Source organism: Arctopsyche grandis, chromosome 5 (genome assembly GCF_051622035.1).
Source record: "Arctopsyche grandis isolate Sample6627 chromosome 5, ASM5162203v2, whole genome shotgun sequence".
Classification (NCBI taxonomy): Eukaryota; Metazoa; Arthropoda; class Insecta; order Trichoptera; family Hydropsychidae; genus Arctopsyche; species Arctopsyche grandis.
In genome coordinates, this window is record NC_135359.1 from 21,479,097 (window position 1) to 21,503,836 (window position 24,740).

The 24,740-nt window shown below is 31.8% G+C and overlaps 1 protein-coding gene across 9 annotated transcripts; it reads right to left on the reverse strand.

Moving 5' to 3' along the window:
- Positions 1-682: 682 nt before the first annotated feature.
- LOC143911566 (uncharacterized) lies at positions 683-23,080 on the reverse strand. Of its 9 annotated transcripts, none has more exons than XM_077430497.1 (7): positions 22,911-23,080; positions 12,420-12,600; positions 10,710-10,894; positions 9,869-9,928; positions 3,824-3,910; positions 1,635-1,713; positions 683-1,394 (listed from the first exon to the last, which is right to left on the reverse strand). In XM_077430497.1, exons 1-7 carry the CDS (start codon positions 22,984-22,986, stop codon positions 1,304-1,306), a joined length of 759 nt encoding a protein of 252 aa, XP_077286623.1. In that variant the 5' UTR covers positions 22,987-23,080; the 3' UTR covers positions 683-1,303. The 9 variants fall into 9 exon arrangements, with proteins under 9 accessions (XP_077286623.1, XP_077286626.1, XP_077286625.1 ...); XM_077430500.1 differs by having other exon boundaries at positions 683-1,410; positions 10,716-10,894; positions 22,911-23,078; XM_077430499.1 differs by having other exon boundaries at positions 683-1,410; positions 22,911-23,078.
- Between the last annotated feature and the right edge of the window lie 1,660 nt (positions 23,081-24,740).

Here is a 24,740-nt window from a genome sequence, read left to right on the forward strand (position 1 = left end):
TTATTGCAAAGCTCGTAAGCCTAAGTCATACATATTGTATTTTATTACTATAATAATAAACCACACAATTTTTCGATCGAAGTATACACGTATTGAGAGGATTAAATGAATGCCGAGTCTATATATTTTATATCGTCATATCGTTCTGAAAATACTTTTAACTATATTAGAAATAATGTGCTTTTTCATAATGTTGTTAATAACATTACAGGTAATCGACATGTGACCAAATAGGTAATACACTTAGCATGTACTTACAATTTAGAGTGAGGAGGAGAGTGAGTCGGAAAGTGATTTCATTAGATAGTCTTTCATCAGTGAAGTTAATAAACCTAAGTGTAACGATATAGCTACCTGATGCTAATTATTTAATCAAAAATTGGCTGTATTGTGCGCATATATGGCTAACGAATATATTTCATTTGTATCTTATTTGTGTTGAATGAACAAGATAAATTTTTGTCTAATAAAAATTGCGTTTGTCATTTCTATAATTTTATTTTTATTTATTTGTGTACTTAAACTTGGCGACTAAAAGATAGTCTGAACAAAAAGTATTTAATTATATTTGTAAATTTTTAAACTTGGGAACATTTTTAAATAAGCTCAGGCGAAGCTGGGTAAATCTGCTAGAATAACATAAATTACAACAACTAAAAAATTATAATAATTAGAGTATTTTATGCTTGAAATTTTTGTTTATTGAGAAATTCATAAATATTAACAATCATACATAGGAAAGTTTCATAACAAGTATGTTTTCACTGATGATATTTTAATGATCAATCTATGACTTTGATTTTTTAATGATCATATTATTAATATAAACACGAATAAGAATACTTTGGTAATTATGATAAATATTTCTAAAATGATAATACACTCATACATCATAACAATAATACATTTCAAGGTTTTCTTAAAATACGAATAAATAGACATTTACTTAACAGGTACAATTGATGCGTTTAGTAAGTAGATTTAATTAAAATCTAGGATTATTAAAATTTTATTAATGAGCTTGGTACGTCGGCAATTGACTAGAGCGTAACGCGCGCACCGGCGTTAATTGCAAACGTTCGCTAAATTATGTTAATAAACGTACAAATTCATTCATGAACAAGTACACTCGAAAGTAACTAAATAAAACATAGTATTATATCACACGAGGTAATTATATCCATAACAAAAACGAACATCGACATTTTGTAATGAATATAAGTGGATTGGAGGCTCTGAAAGTTAAAGAGTTTGCAGAAGTCCGAGGACACTAATCAGATGCCGGAGTTGACATGCTGAGAACCTACCGGCGTCCTATGCCGGTCCACAGCAGGGCAGGGTCGTGGCCATTAGCCCCTCTCAGTGCCAATGGCCCGGGATCCTGAACGAATAATCTGCAATGGGAATGTTCTGTCAAAAAAAAATATCAAAAATGGCGTTAGGATACAATAATACAATATGTACATAACAAAATTACTGCTACATCAATTCCTTTTTCCCCACCATTATTCAACTTTTTTTTTTTCTAAATCTTATTACACAAGTAATTATATTAAATGTACAACTATGACCATCCATTTTCAATTGAATATTAATTTAGTTTATTAGTAAAATAATTTATACAACGAACTGACCTTACTTTGTCTGATGGCCTCAATGGAACACCACTGTGCAAAAACGTGTCTGCTGTCATCGGACTCATTCTTGATGCTCCTGAATATAAAATAAAACTCGTTAATAAATAAACTCATGACAGGTAATATGTATAGATGGAGTGTATGAGAACAATTATGATGGTTGCTTCGTATCAATCAAAATTGGAGCTCGCTTATTAATTCATATAACTGTATTTTTTAGTCAATTACTAAAATATACATATGTATATGATATTTACATACTAGTAGCGCACAGCCTTACTTGCGTGTGCGCAAGCAGGATACAAGGGGAACAGGGTTCCCGGAAAGATGTACTAAATTCCATTGAATAGTAGCGCAGTTTCGAGAAGTCATAATTTTCAAAGGTGCTCAAAAATAACTTATGCAATAGAATTCCACAAATAAAAGGTTAGCACCCTCGGATAACACACAAATACCCGTTGAAGCTTTTTTGTGGAATTCTATTGCGTTAGTTCTCCTTGGACATCTTTGAAAGTTTGGATGTCTCGAGAGTGCAACTATCTCGAGTGCATTTTTCCGGTCACCGGGGGGGGGGGGGGAACAGGTGACGTCATACCGAGTCCCCTTGTATCCTACTCGCACACACGTAAGTAAGGCTGTGTGACAAAAACAGAGAATTTCACCGCACGCCACTGGTACATACATATATAAGTATAATCAGTCGATAGAATATCTTTCGATAGTTTTCGAAAGCTTTTTCTAAAGGTTGTGGCTATTTGCAGGTACTATATCTGCGACAGGTGCAAAGCCTTCTGCGCATGTGCGTGAACTGTCACCGTCAGCGTGTTTACTGTTAAAATTTTGTTCTAAACCTCTTAAAATTTAGTTAGAACTCCTATACCTGCAAATAGCCACACCTTTTCTAAATTATAAACATAGTAGTTATAAAGATTTGAAAGTGAAAAAAATGAATATCAAAAATTAGGGGATGAGAAGAAACTGATAAATATGTATATAAATATACAAGACTAGATCATTTAATAATATGGAATACTAGTGTCTTTACCCGGCTTCGCTCGGTATTTGTAATATAAACCGCTTAAACATGGCCAATCTAATAGTAAACATTTTATTAAATTTATTTCAATGGTTTTATTTTATTTAAATTTATTTGAATATTCATTTGCTTTTTTATTAAACTGAGCGTCACGGACTCTACGAACCAAACAAACAAACATACATACATACATACATATAAAGTCGCTTTCGAAATTATATATTGGAGTCTAACAATTTTGATGGGGCGTGGCAAAAAAAAATTGAACCTCGGTTGGGTTCTGCCAGTTGTGTATGTAGATAAAAAAAAAAAACACGCATCAAGGTAGCATCCTTTGTCTCGGATATGACTTTGTCCTATTGTGACGTACATACATACATAAATACATTGAGTAAATTGAGTTGAACGTTTGTGTTCTTGGGGGTCATTACGTGCATCCCTTCTCAAAGGGAGACATTTAATAGTGTCCGAAGAGGATACCCTTGTGGAGAATATATGCGGTCGAATATAACATCGGTTTACCGTTGCATCCATTAGACAGTCCGATTTACATAAGATCGACTTTGGAATTTTTTTAAATAAGTCAAACCACATAATGTACGACAAACATAAATAATAGGTGGATTTAATTTCAAATTTCAAATGACAGTTTCCATCAGTCGGAAGACAAGACACTTACTTTTTAAAGAAAATTTTACTTATGTGTAAAACCACGCAAAAAGTTGTATAAGAATAAATGCCAACGTGATGAATAATTTATATTCTGAAAGGGAATTGTTTATTTTTAATTTATTTTCAAAGTATTTTCATTACATCTGGGTTTCGTCCATAGTAACAGAAATAAAAAGCATAAAAAATTTGGCAAGAAATTGTATTATATATGTATGTAAAAATAAAATAATTTCCGGTTAATTTGTTACATTTAAGAAAATATGAATTATAAAGATATAGATATTATTCATACTTTAAACGAGACTGAAATTACAATAGCACAACAAAAAGCGACAATTTCCGTTAAATTTCACGTGCTTTTGTGCCTCATTCTTACGTTTATTTGTAAAAAATATAATAAATAAGTACCTAAACACAACTGAAATGAACGAATCATTTTAAAAATTTATATGGCTTAATAATAAAACTCTGCACTTACCGAACTGCTGTATTTGCTGATCATCAGCTAAACCCGTCAGACTGTCGCGTAAACCTTTGAAGTAATCTTCGACGTTACTCAAAACTCCTATAAAGATCGGAAAAATACAATTAAGCATGATTTAATGCATAATGTTTCCAGCAAGTTGATTCGTAGACATTAACTGCAGTGTAAAAAGTCAAGTGAAGGAAAGTATCCTTTTAATGTTTTCCGAAATAGGTACTAAAACGGCCAATACTATGAGAAAAAGGCTACATATTGAAATTAACGTTACGTCTTCCCAAACATTGAAGTGTAATTTGTTGGTTTGCCCCAGTCGTAATGGTTTATTTCGTTTTTGTTTATCTTGGTGTTTGTGTCGACGTAAATGTCTTGGGGTGAAACGAGGAGGTGATGGTTGAATGGGGAGCTGCGGTGACACTGACACATCGACTTGATATATTCTAATTATGTATTCAGTTTCGAAAATGTCTCGAATTTAAAACGAGATCGAACTCTCGAATACGCAATACGACATGAAACAATTTTAAACAAATTCGACATTTTTTAGTAAGAGGAAAAAATAAAAATAATACAAATTTACTTTTGGAAAAACAAACATTGTTTCCGAAGCCAATATTACAAATGAAAAAGACAATAATGTGACTACTAGTAGTGGGTATATAAAATAGCTGAACCTACCGTTCACCATGTTTCTATTCCTTGACATATGATACATTTATTTATTTATTTTTTACATACATATACATATACCAGGAAGGCCCTACAGGTAAACCCCAATGCGCCTTCCTGGCCAATTACAAATAATGCAGCATTTTTATTATACAAATCTGCTTTAGGTCCAGTGCCGGTTTCAGGGTGCCACACGATGCGTCAAAGGCGCTCTAAAATTTTAAATTAGAGCGCCAAAAGCCATACAAAATTTTAGATTAGAGCGCTAAAGGTGAAATCTTTTTCTAAGGGTGCTTAGAAAAAATTGCCCGAGGGCGCCATTGGGTGTAAGGCCGGCACTGTTTAGGTCATCGGCTTTAGAGAGTCTTTAATTAATATTATGTATTAAATGTATTATGAGCATTTATAAGAATTGTAAATAGGTTTTTGAGCTCTTTTTCCTATTATGCTGTAGATTAACATTATAATAATGTAATACTATGATTACTAACCAAATTAAATTAAATTGTAAAATAGAAAATGATCAGTAGCTATTAAAATAGATATAAGTAGGACCGGAATCGCGCCGTCTATTGTTCCATTATTGTAAATGCTTTGTAAAAAAGGTTCGGCAAACCTTTAACAATGCATTTACAACATGTGAACAATGAACAGCGCGCTCTAGGTCCGCTCTTTAGTAATAATGGACATTTGACAGATTAAATAAGGTGATCGTATCGAATGTATTTGATGAAAGTTTCACAATGTATTATTACATTTTTAAATCACGTTTAGTAAGTGTTGTATTCCACCAACGTTGTAACGTTTAAATATATATGTATGTAACGTTTAAAATATAAAAAGAAGTATCGAAAATCTCGTTAATGGTAAACACGGCCTTTTAATATGAATCGATATAAAGTTTCAGGTCATTTTCAAACTGAAATTATGAATTGATTACTTTTTAATAGAAACAAAGTTTGTAAACTCGTTATACCGTAGAATAATTAGAGCCAGATTAAATAGCAATAAAAATATCTATATTGGTTGAAAGTCTAATCAAAATGCAAATATGTAATGTTGCATAGGCGTTAAATTAAAAAATATACAAATACAAACATATACATATCTTCGTTGTAACTCTATTCAGTTTACGAAATACATATTTTATAATATTACTAGCTGAACCCTGCATGCGTTGCAATGCCACAATAACGCATGCAATTCTCGTTCCCGTTCTCGTTCCCTTTCCCGTTCTCGTTCCCGTTCCCGTTCCCATTTTTCGGAACCACGCAGGCAGCGAACACCCTGGTCGCGACGCGAAAACATTTGAAATTATACCGAATGACACTCATTCCCGTTTCCCGTTTCCGTTCCCGTTTTTTTTTCACAGTAATCTTCCCGGACATGCATACAACAAATCCTGAAAGTTTCATCGTAATCGCTTCAGTGGCTTAGGAGCCTATTCGAGACACACACACACACAGACATTCATTTTTATATATATATAGACTAGCTGAACCCGGCATGCGTTGCAATGCCACAATAACGCATGCAATTCCCGTTCCCGTTCCCATTTGTCGGAAAAACACAGGCAGCGAACACGTTGCAATGACACTCATTCCCGTTTTTGGGCGATTTTTTTTCACAGTAATCTTCCCGAACATTCATACAACAAATCCTGAAAATTCCATCGTAGTCGGTTCAGTGATTTAGGAGCCTATTCGAGACACACAGACAGACAGACATTCATTTTTACAAACATACATATAGATATGTCTATATGCTAAACTTGACCAATGTTTCGAGGAAATACTTTCAAAAAAGATCTCTCGGAATATGTTTCTACGTCGAGTAGGTATTATTCAAAAATAATATTTTTTTATAAAATATACATATTTGTCGGTTTTCGTATCATCTAATTTGAATATTCATAATATATGTATATGTAAGCTGAAACATCGCAAGATCCAATATTGACAATTTAAGCCAAAGTTAAAGACGGAAAATCCTCGCATTCCTATTCCATATTCTAATACCTTCTGTATTAAATACAAATAACAATTCAAGGGGAGTAAATTAATCCTTTCGTACCGACACCAGTTCAAACATGTTTTAATTACATTTTATTTCTGTGTTCGCGAATCCTCTCACAATCGAAAGAAGTTTTCCCATTAGCCGTTTCAACGACGACGCACGCAAAAGTCCGACAAACGCGGTCGCACCAATTAATTATTATCATTAAATCGTGGACCACGACAAGTGTGAAAAACGACTGTTGGCTACCTCTGGACATTCACCGAAACCCTATTAAACCCCATGGAAGTGCAATTGTGTGCGTGGGTCAGCGAAAACACCCGCATCAATTCCGAGAATTTCGGTAAAAATAAAATAAAAAAAATAAAGTTTTTTATCGCTCAATTACGAATTTAAGTGCGTTTGCTTTGTTCTGATCGAGTTTACTTTTCGCCGGTTCCAATGAACGTACATACGAGTATAAGAATACTTCCGGTACTGATCGAAAATTACGAATTCATTTCATAAGTGATCACTTTGTGGTCAAACTATCTATATTTTATTGAATTTCTTGTTAAATTGGTAAAAATTATAAAATTAGGTATACTAAATGTGAGCCGTTATATTTGAAAGTGGCGGAAGTCCAATTTTCAGTTCTAAAAACACTACTTCAATTTGACTTAATTCAAAAATCACTTTTTTAAATTCGATATGTCCAGAATCTCGGAAAAGCAGAATAAATTTATTACAGCCTACCAGTATTTTTAAATATTGTAAAAATATAAAAATTGCATTTAGGTAATGTTTCGCAAGATATTTCTCGAAATGAATAAAAGTGGACTTATGAAACTTTCAAAAATATCGGCTCATACATCTATGTATGTACATCGTTATGTAATAAACTAACCTGCTTGTTCATAAAATGAATTTAATAATAAATACATTATATTATATAATATTTATATTTATAAACTAATCTTCAAAAATTGGGTATTTGCATGAATAAAGGTCCATTTATATTATTTAGACCCACTATTCAGTACTGCACGGCAACAGCTCGTCACTAAATCCCGGATAAACAGGGTGCCGTTCATTGTTCAAATGTTGTAAATGCATTGTTAAAGGTTTGCCGAACCTTTTTTACAAAGCATCTACAACAATTGAACAATGAGCAGCGCGTTTTGGATCCGTACTCTACACAACACAGCACAGACTGCACGGGAAATACTAGTTTTTTGTTCATACTATACAGCATCACTCATTTTCGGCACGTTCGTGCTTGTTTTGAACTAGTGCAAGGAAAAATCGGCTTACATATGTATGTATACATTACAGACAGCGAAGATATTGTCATAATATGACGTTTCCCAAAATATTCATATGCACATAGCAACACTATCTTCAGTACTGCTGTTTACGTGCAGTTGCCGATTTGAGCTGTGCTGGTATAAACGAACCTTAATTGGTATAAAACATTCAGTGGAAACTTCGCAAATTTATAAATAAACACTAAAGGATCCATAAAAATAAAGAGAAAAATTAAATTAATGTAATTAAACTTTAGCACTTTGTAATCAGTACTTAGTTCGAAGCGAAAATATTTGAAACAATATATTATATATATGTATGTTACATTGTACAATATATGAATACGAAAACAATTCTCCTGGATCGTTAATCGTTTATATAATTCTGTTATCAATCCAATAATGTGAAAAGTGTTTTCATTCGTCGTACAACACAGCGTGAAGTATAAGTATGATGAGAAGAAAATTGCATATTCTTACACTTCAGGGTGTCTTTGTAATTTCCACAAGGCAATCGGTAAAAGCACCTTTTCTCAGAATTATTATAGAATCAATTTCTGCTAACTCACATTATTCGACGTGAAAATTCGACACAAAACGATGGTCGGTACTAGTCTAAATGTATAAATAGAATATTTGAATCAATTCTAGGAATATTTTCACCCATTTTAAAATACGATACGTACATTCAAACATTACGAACAAACACATTATAAATGTAGTAGATGTATCGTTATTGATATATGTACGAGTGGCCTGTGTCCACATATTTGTGCACTCGGTAAAATATCGCAATTCAGATCAACGGAATTATTAATAATTTAAAATTTAATAAATTTCGTTTTTGTCGTGATATTCTTTTGTTTTTGGTCATGCGAACAAAGTGATATGCCGCGTCTCTTTCCATGATATACGATTCCAAGGGGAGAAAGAGCATAGTGAGTAATTCGTAAGCACTCGCCAAGCTTCGTCTCTTTCCACTATATACGATTCCAAGGGGAGAAAGACGGACGGAGCATGGTGTTTATTATATAAGATATGCAGCTTTGAACAAATGAATAAGTAACATATTTGAATTTAATTAAATTTTAAAAATAAGAAATTCTAATAAAATTATGAGAATTTTGCACATGTTACCCAAGTGATCAATCACATCAAATTATGCGAAATATTCTTAATATTATTGTTGTAAAAGAACGCGCATTTAAAATATTTGGGCAGGGTTGAATGCGTGCCTAAATTGGGTCCAAATTTCACAAAATATACATGAACTTGCGATACAACAACGGTAACAGTATGCGTCATAATTCTATTTGCGTCATCAAGAATTTAACTTTCGTTTTGCGTTTCAGCATGCACAAAGTTTTATTACACAAGTTTCAAAACATAATTGACCAAAGGTGTCCGCCGAGCGAAATTAGCCATAATGTACTTAGCTCTTTGTCAAATTTCGTTGAAAAATACTTTAAAAGACTCTAATCCAAGGATTTAAGTACATCAAAGTTTCATCCACAACAAACATACATATAAACATACAATAACTTTAATATTTTAAGTTGGTATTAATTCGGATCTCGTGCAAACTTAACTAATGTAACAAAGATAGTAGTGAATTTTGGGATAAAGATACGTATCACTTATCAGTGGTGTGCGGTGAAATTCTCTCTCTTTTTGTCGTACATCCTTATTTAATGTGCGCGGGCAGGATACAAGATAAGCAGGCTGTTCCCCTTGTATCCTGCTCGCGCACATTAAGTAAGGCTGTATCATAAAAAGAGAGAATTTCACCGCACGCCACTGATACGTATGTATATTAATATTGTATAATGAGTTATGGTTTTTGCGATTATTGGACCCCTTTTTATGATTTGGAAATAATTTCAAGGGCCCCCAAAATTCACGGCCTATCAATTTAAATGATATATTAAAATAAAAATAAAAAAATTTATATATATATATATATATATATATATATATATATATATATATATATATATATATATATATATATATATATATAAATTTCAAGATGCTTTTACATTGACAACAACACAACACAAAAAATAATAACCTGGTGAATAGGGAGCCCCTGAAACTGGCTTTATTTGCCCGTGCATAGGTCCTCTGCGAACTAGAATGGAAAATTATAAAAGAAAAGCATTAGATATAAGTTTAAAAATGACACGATTATGATGATAAATAAATAAAATGATAAGATTTTTGAAAGGTCAGCAACTTGTTGAAATGAAGTGGTCACAATTTACGATACCATTAAAGCTAAATAAGACAGATTTTAAACCATACGATTAAGTGAGTCACGGTATTCATTCAACATTTTTCAGGAAAGTTTTATATCAAAATATTCAAAAGAAAATTAAAACCAATTGCTTCATAGTACATATTTAAAATCTTTAATTTGGACCAAACTATTACGTATTTAAACGTTTACCCCAGACTGTACATTACATTATTGCTTTTGAGCGGCAAACACGAAGTAAAGGAATAAATTGACAGTCGTACATACATCATAAAGACATAAAAAGCAATAAAACCCCTAAAATTCGAAAGAACAGCACCACTCGACCAATTTTTACATGGATCGAACCGATACTACATATACGCATCGTAATAACGAGTTACGTGTCAGATCATACGATCAGCCACAACGAGCCTTGGGAAATTTTGGGCATATGGCTAATTTTGCTTATCGCCCACCTCATATTTCCCCAACACACCCACCCCAAAAGAAACACCAGATGTGCCTCACAATAAATAAATTGACTTGCATACGCCTTTTGCTTAACTTTATTATGGAATGTTATTGAAAATCTCTAGGCGCGCTTTCTGATGAAATTGGTGCTGAACTTTGGGTAGAGGCGCTCTACGTTGGCGTAGAGCTCCTCATGACTCACCGACACCTAAATATGCTGACGGTGGCACTGGTTGTGATCTTCGTGATACGTAGGAGTTTTCATACTCTGGACCGGACAGTACAGTCAGGGGTAATCCACCGACTTGCCAACCGGTCCGCAATTTGACACCGCGTCCTCCCCTAGCCACCATGGCCGCTCTCAAGCCGGATCTCTTTTCCTCTGATCTGAGAGTTCAAAATAAATATACTCATAACTCAAAAATATACGTACATACATACATAAAAACATACAGATATATTTAAAAAATAAATACATGGAAAATATACCACGTGATACTACATGGTAATTGGATTATTAGTCACATTGCGATGGTCACAAAGACAATTTTTAGACAAAACCGCGAATGCGGAATATTTGGCACTCGAGATTTTGTTAGTATGATGGACTTTTCGGCTGCCAGATGTTCCGTTATAGAGATTTTAGTGACTTTTGGGGTAACGCTTTGTGACCAATGATCACCGAACCATACTACATACATATACATATATTTTAATGCGGCACTTAAGGAGTGTGTCAACTTTGGTTTGTAGAAAATGATAATTTTTCGAAATTTCATACATGCCTGACAATGTTATAATATATACATATATTATAATATAATAGATAATATTAGGGGGACCGAAAAGTAATCAAAATTTTTCAACGAGCTCTTTTGCAGTCAGATTGTGTCAAGACACAGTCCATTAAACACTTAAGTTTTGTTATTATGTAGAAGTTATTGTTGTAAATTTATTGTTTCTGTTTAAAAAAAATTTCGAGACCAATAATAGAGGAAGGGCACTTGCGTCATTTTATGCTGTTTATGTTAGACCAAGTAAAGAAGACAAATAAAGCAGTGAAAAAAATCACCGATACTTACGGGGATATTCTGAAACTAAACAAGTGTCATCGGTGGTATAAACAATTTAAAAATGGGAATATCAAGGAGATCGCACGAAAAGAAGAGCTCAAAAATTAGATGATGATATCCTGACGTCAATGGTGGAATCAGATCCTCGTCAAACCATCGAGGAATTATCGTTGAAGATTGGCTATTCATGGTCTATAGTTCAGGATCACCTTCGTCGCACAGGAAAATTGGACAGACAGGGAATTTGGTAATATTTTTTTGATTTACTTTTCGGTCCACATAATAAGTCAATAGAAGTACACACAGTAGTTAACAGTTTTATATATTTTAGACAAGTCGTCTAGGATGCAAAGAGACGAATGAAATTATTAAGATGGAGTGCATTCGAGTTAATGAATGCTTTTTTTTAATTAAAAATAATTATTTTATATGATGAAGAAAGAATACCAAAGCATTGTATAAAAATGAGATATTGGAAGCGAAGCAATTGCATGAGTAGAACAGCTGATAATCAAACTAGTGAAGAGATTGAAATGTCAATGAACGAGTCATATGGCTAGAAGATGGACAAAGGTGAATAAGATATGTATGTAAGTGCACAACTGGAATACAAGACAGGATAAAAGTGTGTATGGAAGGCCCCAATTATTCTTGTACGAAGGAAAGAAAATGCACATATGAGGTGGATGTTTAGAACATAGATAAATGGAATCGTGCTGTACATATGTAGATGACGTTCTAATAAATATTTATCCTCAACCACTATCATCCATTTAAAGCAAAAATTACTTTTAAATATCGGGGAAAACCATACATATATCGGGTTAAATTTTTTTTACCTTGAGTTGTCGATTTCATTCGTACGGATCTGGTCCAAGTCGAACATGAAATCCAAAGGAATGCTTGGCTCTTTCGAATACGAGTCATCCGGGTAGAATAAGCGATTTAACCTCGCCGAGTTTTTCAGATTTGAATTTGATGATTCTTCGTCCACCAGATCTTGAATCGAAGGTTCCACGTCTATGAAATACAAAAAAATACCATCCATATTTTAAATAAGTCAGGTTTCAAAGTAATAAATAGACTTCGGCTAGTCGTCGGTGCACTATTGTTAATTTCTTAGAAAAAAACATGTTTTTTTGCTTTCGTGATTTAAACACTGATGGAACGGTCTATTATTGCTTACAATTGCCCTGACGAGTAGCTGAAGTCTAGTAATGAGTCTATGAAGAGACAAAATAAACGGAAACAAGTTTACGAAGTTAAAAATTTTCCAATATCTTGTGTATGTTCAATATGAGAAGATAAATAATCGGCAAGATATTTAAATATTGCATAAATAAAAAGGTAAAACGAAACGCCCAAAAAATAATCAAATTCCTTACCTTAGCCCCACGTGGGTGTAAACAAACGTGAGGCTAAACGGTGGATTGTGTTCGGTTATTGGAAAAGTTCGAAATTTAATTTTACGCATAGAACAAAATCCTGTTTATGGATAAGATGAGCTCGTTCGACAAAATGATTCAGGTATTTAATTTTAAAAAAGACTATCATATTACATATAATATATTGACATTCTTTTGTACGTATATTATTCATACGTGCATATGTACATATACACATACAAATATATACAAAAAGGTATCTGATATTTATTTTATTATTAATTTAATAAAAAAAATCAAATTAAAAACTTAAACCATGTGTAGCTACATACATATGTACTTATTGGGTCTACCTTTGGCCGGAATGTGAAATTACCGAAAACGCAAATATCGGAAGGCAAAGATCGAAAATCGAAAGATCTTAAGTCGAAAGATAAAAAAAGGGTTCATGGTAAACGGTACATACTCACTTAATTTGCGCGAGCAGGATACAACAGGAACAAGAGGAACAGGCTTTTCCTCCCGTATTCTGCGCGCGCACATTAATACGGGAGGAAAAGTAAATATCGGAAGGCAAAGATCGAAAATCGAAAGATCTTAAGTCGAAAGATCAAAAAAAAAAGGGTGCATGGTAAACGGTACATACTCACTTAATTTGCGAGAGCAGGATACAACAGAAACAAGAGGAACAGGCTTTTCCTCCCGTATTAATGTGCGCGCGCAGAATGTACCGTTTACCATGCACCCTTTTTTTTGATCTTTCGACTTAAGATCTTTTGATTTTCGATCTTTGCCTTCCGATATTTGCGTTTTCGGTAATTTCACATTCCGGCCCGTCATGGAGACCGATACTTATTATGCATTTTTTCTGAGCTAAATAAAAATCTTTAATTTTTGTAAAATATGATATCATTGGTAATATTACGGGTGTCATTTATGACATATGAAAATCTTTAGTGGAATGGCTGACGCTAATTAATCGAATAAAAACGTTTTCCATCACTCATTGACGAAAAATGGCGTCCACCCCCTCCCCCCGAAGCCCACCTACATAGTAAGAGTAATATGCAAATTGGTATTTTGAGTAATAGAGCTGATTCGGACGGGGGACAATGGAGGTGATTCGTTGGGGCGCACCTTTCAGTGTTAATATAATAATTGGTCGCGTCAAATATTGCCAGAAAGCCCACCGCGCTTAACACACTTAAATCCGTCGGTGAACGCGAGACGCTTTAATTGCGTCGTCGGCTTTAGTGGGCTTGCACGGAGCTGACGACGACCGCCGTATTAGTTTTAATTTTTGATCCAACACGGTGAAGATTAAACATTAAATCGTTAATATTTTATTACCGTTTGATTGATACGATATCGGAAGAAATATATGAGACATTTGAGAAAGTATGCTTTAATATTGCAAAGAAAATATTTCTATTATGCAAAGATTTTTCTAGTATTTATTGCATTAATCGCTGCCAGGCGTATGAGACAATGAATATCATCGCTTATTTAATTTTTATTATTTATTTTATTTTGTGAGCTGTATCTTCCATTTATAAATGTATTTTTATAACTATGCTTATATTATATCATACGTTGGATTATCGTATCCGATAAATAAATATAAGGTGTTGAAATATTTTAAAAATTCATAAATGCAATGGTTAAAATAATATGCCGCTATTAAAACAATAGAAATTTCTAGAAAACGATTGACAAATGCATACATATGTACATATATGTATGTATGTACATCCATACATAGTATGTATACATTTGTTATATAAGACTAGGTCGCTCAATAATATATGTAGGATGTACACAGTGGTGTCACCCTAATGGTTTCGATGGGTTTCCGGAAACCCGTTGTTAAAAATCAAACGTTTCCTGAAACCGGTTATTTAAGCTAAAAATTCATATAATTATTGTCAAAAATTATATAAATCTATATACATACATATATAATTTTATTGAAAAAAAAATTGGAAATCCGTTGTTCCAAAATTGGGGTGACACCACTGGATGTACACGTTTACAAACAACAAATTATCAGTTAGGAAATAAGAATTTTGAAAAAACTCATCATTCTTCCCCCCTATTTCTGGCTTCAAAATACCAATAATATATGTACATAGGTATATAGGTTCTGACTTTGTGATAACTCATTTCGGAAATATGAGTTATCACAAAGTCATATCTTGGTACTCCATATCTTGGTCGTTGTTGCTTAAGCAAACAAAAAAAACATCAAGATATTATTACCAAGATCACATAAATTAAATATATTCTACAATTCGAAGAAATTCTTATAAACTTAATGTTATTTAAAATTTTGTATGCCTTCTGCCTTCTATACATACATATAGTGAGCGAAGCTCGGTTTAGCAGATATTATGTACATACGTATTAACTAAAAGTATGTTTTAGATGGTATATGTTGAAAATAAGAAAATGTATAAGCTAAAAATATATTTAGAAATTTGAAATGCCTCAAATAACATATCGCACAAATTTAATATGCTTAAATATTTTCCAATTATATATTTTGTATTTTTTAATATTTTAAATTAAGTCTATTTTCAATTTAAAATCTTTTGAAATTGAACATTCTCTGAAGAAAAAAAATTGTTTTATATTATTTTATTTACATTTATATTTTACATTATTCTTGTTCGTCATAAACATATCATTAGTATAAGGAATCTACGAAAATTGAGATATCTATCATCCAGCTGTCAATTATTACGAACCAAATTTTGATAAAAATTGTGGAATATTTCTACATATACATATGTACATACAATCTAAAACGATAAATTTCATCTTGGATATTACCTTCAACAGGCGGTGTAATAAACTAATAACTATGAATAGTTCCTGAAATTTAACGATCAGATCGTTTAAATTTGCATGATTTGATTGTGCACTTTCAGGATGCAATTATAAAATTGATAAACTTCGTGCATATTGTGTGTCGTATTGTCAATATAATCGATACTTAGCGAATAATATTTCAATTTCAACGACGTATTCGTGAAATATAAAAACTGTTACGCATTAATAGATATGATTTTATTTTATTCGCATTTTCAATTCTGAATTTTTTCACGTTTTCATCAACGAACCCGTACGTAAAATGATTCAACGTCAGGAATTATAAATAAATGTTGTGGGTTGGCGATAACCCTTTAATAACGTGCGTCTTCGCATGATTTATACGCGTTAATAAAAGCGTTGAAAGCTCGATAAAGAATGCACAAACGACAAATCAGATAACACTTTTATTAATTTGCGACGCCAATTTACAACACACCATATTGAATGAATTATTATTTATACTATTGCTGGGTAGGTACATAGATGTTCGTTTAATAATATAATAAAGCTTCAATAAAATCCAGCATTTTCACCGTGACATGATATTTCAAGCGCGAACAATTCATCGGGGAGCAATTTCCTAATTAATTTGTTTTTCGTTTCGCAACTGGGAGGATTTACCGGAATTTGCTACACGTTAAATACAATCAAATTGGCTTCGATGTGAAACTATTGCATTTTGACAGTCAGTGCCAAAGGGTATTTTAGCCAATTTTAGCAGATTTTGCATCTTTGCATTTTGAATTTTATGAATTGTACACAGAAAATAGATGTACATTCGATGTATGGTTTTTGATGAAAAATGGAACTTATACATATATTAGTAAATAATGCATATTATAATAAACAACATATATGTATATTATGCACTCAAATTATTTTTCTTAAGGTATGAAAGTCTGTTTACGCTGTGGAAAAATACAATTGCTTATAACCAAGAAAAGATAGATACTTTCCGGTTATATTTTACTCTAAAAATATTTTTGAATAAATTGGGAATGAAAAATAATATAAAGCATAGTATTTGTTATAGCTAGATAAAACCGGAGAATTAAAACAGTTGATAAAAATAGATTTGCATATTCATGTAATACAAACGTTTCTATCAATATATATATATATATATATATATATATATATATATATATATATATATATATATATATATATATATATATATATATATATATATATATATATATATATATATATATGTATATATATATATATATATATATATATATATATATATATATATATATGTATTTAAAATGATAAAAAAAAAAACAAATAAATATTTCAATCGCATCTAAAGTAAAACTTAATTACATGGTTTTATAGTAATATCATTGTAGGGATATCATGAATATATACATACATATATGTATATCATTTTATGCGAATCTCTTTTCTTGGTTAAAAATTGCCAATGTCGTTGCTGAGTGGATTTTTTTACTAGTTAATCACGTGTCCAATTAAAACAACGTAATTGTTCATTTGCATGCCCGTACTACGAGTATGTAATTATTTTTCATGGATTTAGCTTTTGATTTATAAATTATCTGTCATATTTGTCAGAATTCAAATTATATAGTATTATATTATACATATGTATGTCATAGTATTATATAATATGTCATATTATATTATATGTCACTATATATGTATGTACATACAAAATTGTGTATGTATGTACATATGTACATACAAGCATGTGAATTTCTATTTTAATTCACAATTCATCCAAACTGTTTAATTGTACTAAATTATAGTCAAACACAAACATTTAACATATGAGCCGTTATATTTGAAAGTGGCATAAGTCCATTTTTTTCATTTCAATCAATCTTTAATAAATTTGACCCATTGAATATGATAATGATTTTTGTTGGTTCGCTCTTGATTATGAGATATGAGCGTTTAAAGAAATGCGAAATTTTTATAGATTTTTACTTTGTTGCTGTTGTCTTTAATTTTAAATGTATTATTGCTGTGCACAACGTGAGTATTGGAATCAATAGACAGATTTTTTTTCAATTGTTGTGATTTTTTATTGCTTTGATCAATTACACTGAGCAAAAAAAAAAAAAAACTTCATCTATAGTTACTACGTACATATGTAGATAAAGTAAATATCGGAGCGGAAACCAATCAATTTGTACTAAGTTTAACCAACTGAATTCGAATATGACAATATTTTTTGTTGGCTTGCTTTCGTTTAAGAGATTATTGCGTATTTTAAAGCAATAATCTCTTAAAATAAAAATAAAAAATCACAATAAATAGAAAAAACATCTGATTATTGATTACAATACTCACTTTTGGAACAGCAATACTAGATTTTAAATTAACGACTGCAAAATCTAAAAATCTGTAAAAATTGCACATTTTTTTAAACGCTCATATATAAACGAGAATAAGCCAATAAAAAATATTGTCATATTCGGATTCAGTGGTTCAAACTTTATAAAGATTGATTAGACTCGGCTCCGGTAAGTAAAAACGTGATTTCTTGTCGCTCAGGGGATTTTTAAACAAAATATAAAAATGTGTAGTATATTGTATGTACATATATTTCTCCAAATTTATTTTTTCGTGATATTTTCGTTTATCTCGTCAGTTTTTCATTTCACCACGTTTATAAGGATTGGTTTTTTATCTTAACTTACTACATAATTAGAGTGATAAATGATAATCATATTTGAATTCAGTGGGTCAAACTAAGTAAAGATTGATTAATCTCGGTTCTGGTATTTTTTTGTTGCTCAGTTTAATCGATAAAGTATTCGCTAGCCTACTTCTATGCAAACATGTGATATATAGATCTAAAAAAAAATATTGAATCAAAACAAAAATCAATTTCACGCATTCATGAATTAATAATATATTTAGATATAAATATAAATATGTTATAGATTAAAAATAATAAATAAGAATATTTTGAACCATAAATTTGGCGAAAGGGGGGGTGGTTTGGAAACATAAATAGAATGTATACCTAAGCTGCGGCTGACATGCAACATCATAAATGTGACATTCGAACGCAATTCGAGCTACGTGCGAACAGGACACTAAAGGGTTAACGACGTTTCATCGAAAAAATGACATGTCATTCCCAAAACGTTCGTTCGCTAGTTCCTACAATACGCTCAATTCTATTTATTATACGCCTTTTATTCGGTGTAATTGTTAGGGCAACACAAATTTTCTGATACACCAACAAAATAGCATGATCACATAATTGGATAATTTCTCCGAATTAGTCATAAAAATTAAGGTTAATTTGTCGCCTACTCGGAATTTATTTATATAAATACATGCATATGTCTAGAATCTGGAGTTTTCCTATCCGACATTGTATATACATATAATATAATATTCAGATGCTTCATTTCCTCTAATGAACATAGTGTTGCGCAGCTCAAGCTCGAAAAGGTTAATTTATTAAATTAACTAGTTTATGTGCTTATGCTTTGCATTATCCTGATTTAATAGAGTGGATATACTAAGTTTGTGATCATAATGTTTATCCTTATAAATCCTACGACGCAAGTAACGTTTTTCAAAATATGAAATGTGTAATTGGACTTGAGCGTGGCCTGACACGTTATATTAGAATGTTTCAAATTATCGAAAAAATTATCTTATCTCTTAAATAAAAGCATATATTATACATACATTGCTTTTCAAATGACAGGAATAAAAATAATTTAGCTGATTACGACCCGTAATGAGTAATGCGATTTTGGTGTTAATACATTGAATACTTTTAATAGTTAAATTAAATTTATGAAGGTTTTTTTCTTTTAGTAGTAGGTACTTAAAAAAATAATAATTTTCTTAGTCCGTATAAAACAAAAAACTTTTTTATTTTAGGATTTATAATACTCTGTGGAGGCTTTAATTATACTTTTTTGTAGTTCTTTCATTGAATTTTTATTTTGTTTCATAAAGAAAAAATATTTGTATATAAATTCTAATGATTTCTATGGCTTACTTTCGCTACAAAAAAACAATTGATACCTAGCTATTGTTGATTTACTAAGTATGTACATATTTCATTTTCAACGTTTGTTCTTAATTTTTTAATAATTTTGAATTTCAAATGAGGAGGCTTAAAGACCCAGAAAAAAATTATGTAAAATCATAATATAAATGTAACTTAAATTGGGACCAAAACATCTTTTATACAAAAACTCAGCTTATAAAGGATCATCATTTATTGTGGTACAGCCATTCGTCATTGCCGAATCATCCATGTCGATGAATACCACACATTTTTCTAATTTCATCTTTCTTCCTAACAACCCTGTTGCCTTCCTTGCACATTACCACTCGAACATTTCTTTCGTTTATCTATCGCCCATTCTTCTAGCTACTTGACCCACCCATTGCCATTTCAATCTATTTCCTCTCCATTATATCAACTAACCTTGTCACAATTCTCATCCGCGGATTCCGTTTTCTGTCTCACCTCGTTATGTCGAGCATACGGCGTTCCATACGTCTTTGAATGCATTGGAATTTATACAGAATTCTGGCGTTCAATGCCCAAATTTCGTTTCCATACAACATTACTAGCAAAACACATCTTTAGGCCGCTTAAAATACTAAATATTATATTTATGTATGTAGATGTTTCTTTAAACATATAATTGTTTGATATGTGTGTACAATGTATGTACATATACGTACAGTAAATAAGGTAAACCTGTTGCATCCATATGCAGGTAATCTAACAACATACGATATTATACAATAATACAGATGCTTTATGTATGTATGTACATACATATGTGGTACATAATAAAGCTTTTGAATGTCATTTTCAAATCTCCGGGTATTAATTGTCAAAGAGCGTGAATTTTTAATTCATTTAGATCAAATTCGCGAACATAACGCTCACAATTATCCACCATTAATTTTATAAGGGCGACAATCTTTTCGTTAATTTTATTATATCAAAGAGCACAAAAATTCGGATGCATCATTAGGCGACTCGTAATTAAAATTGAATCGACAACGACGAGCTGTAATTAAAATTTATAATAACAAATGGAACAAGATACGATAATGGATCGAACTTGTCCATAATTATGGTGAAATGTCACAAAAAATTTAATAGGTGTAATTGTATATTTAAATAGATAAAAATCCAGCTACCGTATATAAAACCTTAATTTTTATTTATTATAAAACAAAATATTGACTAGATATAAATGAAATTTTATGAAAATATGAAATGAGGCAACTTCCCTTTTCTTTAGAAAAATAAAAACGTGTAGCTTAATAAGGAAATTGTTGAACCGCCGCTTCGTGTAAATCTTCAGCAGACCTGATCTTGGTCATATTCACCGTTAAATATACTTTATAGGAGTTACATATATTACAAATTAATTTATGAATTATTTCATTAAATAAAACAAAAACGTCCCATGGAACTACTATTAAAATTCTATTTTTTTTAATATAAATTCGACAACAGTCTAAGTGAACACTGGTGTTTCAACATTATCTTAATCGTATTTTATATGAACTTTAACCGTTTAAAAATATTAAGAGTTACTTATTTATAAAATATACTAATACAAATTATGCTAATGAGCTAAAATTTATCAAATTTAAATTATGTATGAATGAAACTTAAATTTCTATAAAATTATATAACAATCGTACAATGCTCCAATGTAAATATATATAATGTATATATAAAATCATGTAATGCATTGAAGTTTTTATGTAAAGTTTATTTTAAACTCTTGTTTGTCGTAAGCTAGATAATTAATTCGTTAAAATTAACGTTACATCTTTTCCGTTTCAGAATAAATTAACAAAAGAAAGTATGTATGTATATAAAAAGTATTCTCGCCAAAGACTTTATTCATTGTCTCTAGACGATTCCTCGCCTAAAAGGACTATCTATAGGGAAATCCGAGTAAGACAAACTTAATTTTTAATTAGGTTTTATTGTTTTATGCGTCTGCATTAACAACTTCTGTACATTGACAGACACGTCGACAGACGAAAAGATAAATTATAATACAATATTGTTGTGGCTCTCAAGCGGTGGTGTTCCCGTGTGTACATTTACAATACAAAAAGTTTGAAATAGGTGTACATTTAGTAACATATTTGTTGTAATTGAATAACTAGTTCAATGAAATATTGAAACAGTTTAAAATAGGTAAATCACTAAATGTTAAAATAAAAAATGCAATATAAAACACAAGAAAACGCAACGATGACGCATTAAAGCAAAAAATAAAAGATATTCAAGTAACAAGTGCATGTTTTATTCAAGTGAAATTTATATCTACATATAATACTTATAAACTAAAAAACTTTAAGATATATCGACGTGAATGTCTAATCGAAAAGACATTTTTAATAAATACTTTTGAAAAAAAATCATTGAGCCATTTTGCAAAAAAAAAAATGATAACCAAAACAATTAAATCATTATAATTGGAGGTTAGTATAAAAAGTTGTTATCTCTGCCACTAGCAAAAAAAAAAAATTAATATCATACATGCAGGATTTATTGTATGTAAGATTTTATCTAATCTTATTTTATTTTGAATTAAATATTTGTAAAATGAAAGTTTTTATTATTCAATACATAATGGACAAAATTTAAGAAATTCAATCATATAAAATCAATCGCATATGTACATACAAACCAATATAACCGAATAGCATAGAAATAATAAAACAATTTTATTGAAAACACGTACGTGTATTTTTCAATAATATGAAAAGTAACACCAAAAAATACATTTTCAATCACATCAGAATATAATTATACTTACAGCGTGTTTCCGTGAAAATAACATAAAATAGATTGAAAATTACACTACAATAGGTTATCACAATTTTGATAATTTTTTAGCAATAAATTATTCGTCATTGTTTATATTCGGCTCAAATCGGCCACGGTCAAAAAAACATTTCCTTGTCGGATGAATTTGGATCAACGAACTTTTTCTTTCGAATAGAACCAAAATTTTCAACGATTCAATGAAATTTTCAGATTTAAACGTACGTGTTAGTGTATTGATAAAATATGGTCACCTGCGACTAGGAGAGGCGCTGCGGCCATCAGGGGCGGCGTCAAAAGCAACAGCAACAACAGGCGACGCGCGTACATCTTCCACTGATTGCTTGTGAGGGTAGTGTTGTGTTGCGCGCCACAGTTTGGGATGCAATGTGTGTGGTAGCGGCTTTGGCGCCACTCGTTGCAGAACTGTGGCCGCGCGCACCTCCCCTCGACTTTTATAGGGGCGGCGGCGCTCCTCTCACCCACTCACCACCCACCCACCCCAAGCTGGACTTTGCTGTCATTACCCACGTGTACACACCTGAAGAATGCACTGTGCGAATCCCTTTACGTTAAGATTTCCAAAAGCAGGAATTTGGTTGCTTTAAGTTTAAAATAAAGCCCCTCTAGAAATACGAAACAAACGAACATTTTTTTCATAATAAAAATATTATACATACATAGATCGAAATTTTAAATTTACATTTTTATGTAGTCTAGTGGTGATTTTACTCGGCTTCGCTCAGTATTTGTAATATACACCGCTTAAGCATAGCCAATCTAATAGTAAACATTTTATTAAATTTATTTGAATAGTTTTATTTCATTTAAATTTATTTGAATATTCATTAGTTTTTTTCTACGAAACAAAGTCTCTTTCGAAACTATACCTATATATTCGATTAGTGTTTTTACCCGGCTTCGCTCAATATTTGTTATATAAACCGCTTAAACATGGCTAGTTTAATGGTAAACAAAATTTATTTGAATCGAAAAAAAAAAATTTCCCACCCAATCAAAAATAGGAATCGAGAATCGGAAAGCACAAAGCACCCAGCCAAAGCCTTGGGTGCTTTGTAGTACAATAGTAGAACAAATGTAATGCTTTGTAGGACAACAGTAATTGACAATAGTGAACCATTTTTTTTTTGTTAATTAAGCATCCTGGCCGACTAAGTCTGGTCATGACTAGTCACCGGACCCAGAAGGTGCCGCGTATTGTTCAAAGGTTGTAAATGCATTGTTTAAGGTTTGCCGAACCTTTTTTACAAAGGATTTACAACAATGGAACAATGGATAGCACTGTGACTATCCTACTTCTAGTCATGACTAAAGGGCGGATAGAGAGCGTGCTTTTTCCAGGAAACACGGCGTTTTGGATCTATTCACAAAGCTAGAGTGCAATAAAAAAAGGTTCGGCGAACCTTTAACAAAGGTTCATCATAAAAATGAACAATGCACAACGAACAATAAACAAAGAACGGCACGCTTCCGGTCCTACCTCTAGTCATGACACTATGTCAGGCGTTGGGACGATGCTTTTGGCACAAAAAATGGTTCAGTATTGTCAATTAATATTGTCAACCATGCCTTTTTGCACTTTTGCTTTGAAGCGGTCTATTACTATTCAACGAGCAGCCAGCCAAAACTGAAGACTTGTCATGAGTCATGACTAGTCACCGGAGCCTGAGGGGGCCGTGTATTGTTCAAAGGTTGTAAATGCATTGTTAAAGGTTTGCCGATTAATGGATAGCACTGTGACTATCCTACCTCTAGTCATGACTAGACTGCGGATAGAGACCGTGCTTTTTCCAGGAATCGGGGCGGTTTGGCTCTATTTACAAAGCTAAAGTACAAAAAAAAGGTTGGGCGAACCTTTTACAACAATTGAACAATAGCATTTACAACAATTGAAAAATAAACGACGCGCTATGGATCCGGCCACTAGTCATGACTAAGGAAAAGTCAGGATGCTTTCGCCCAAAAAAAAAGGGTCCACTTTTTTTTTGCTCTCTAGCTTTGTAGGACAATAGTTAACCTTTTCTCGTCCGAACCCCTACCTATGGCCACAAAAATTCGGTTAG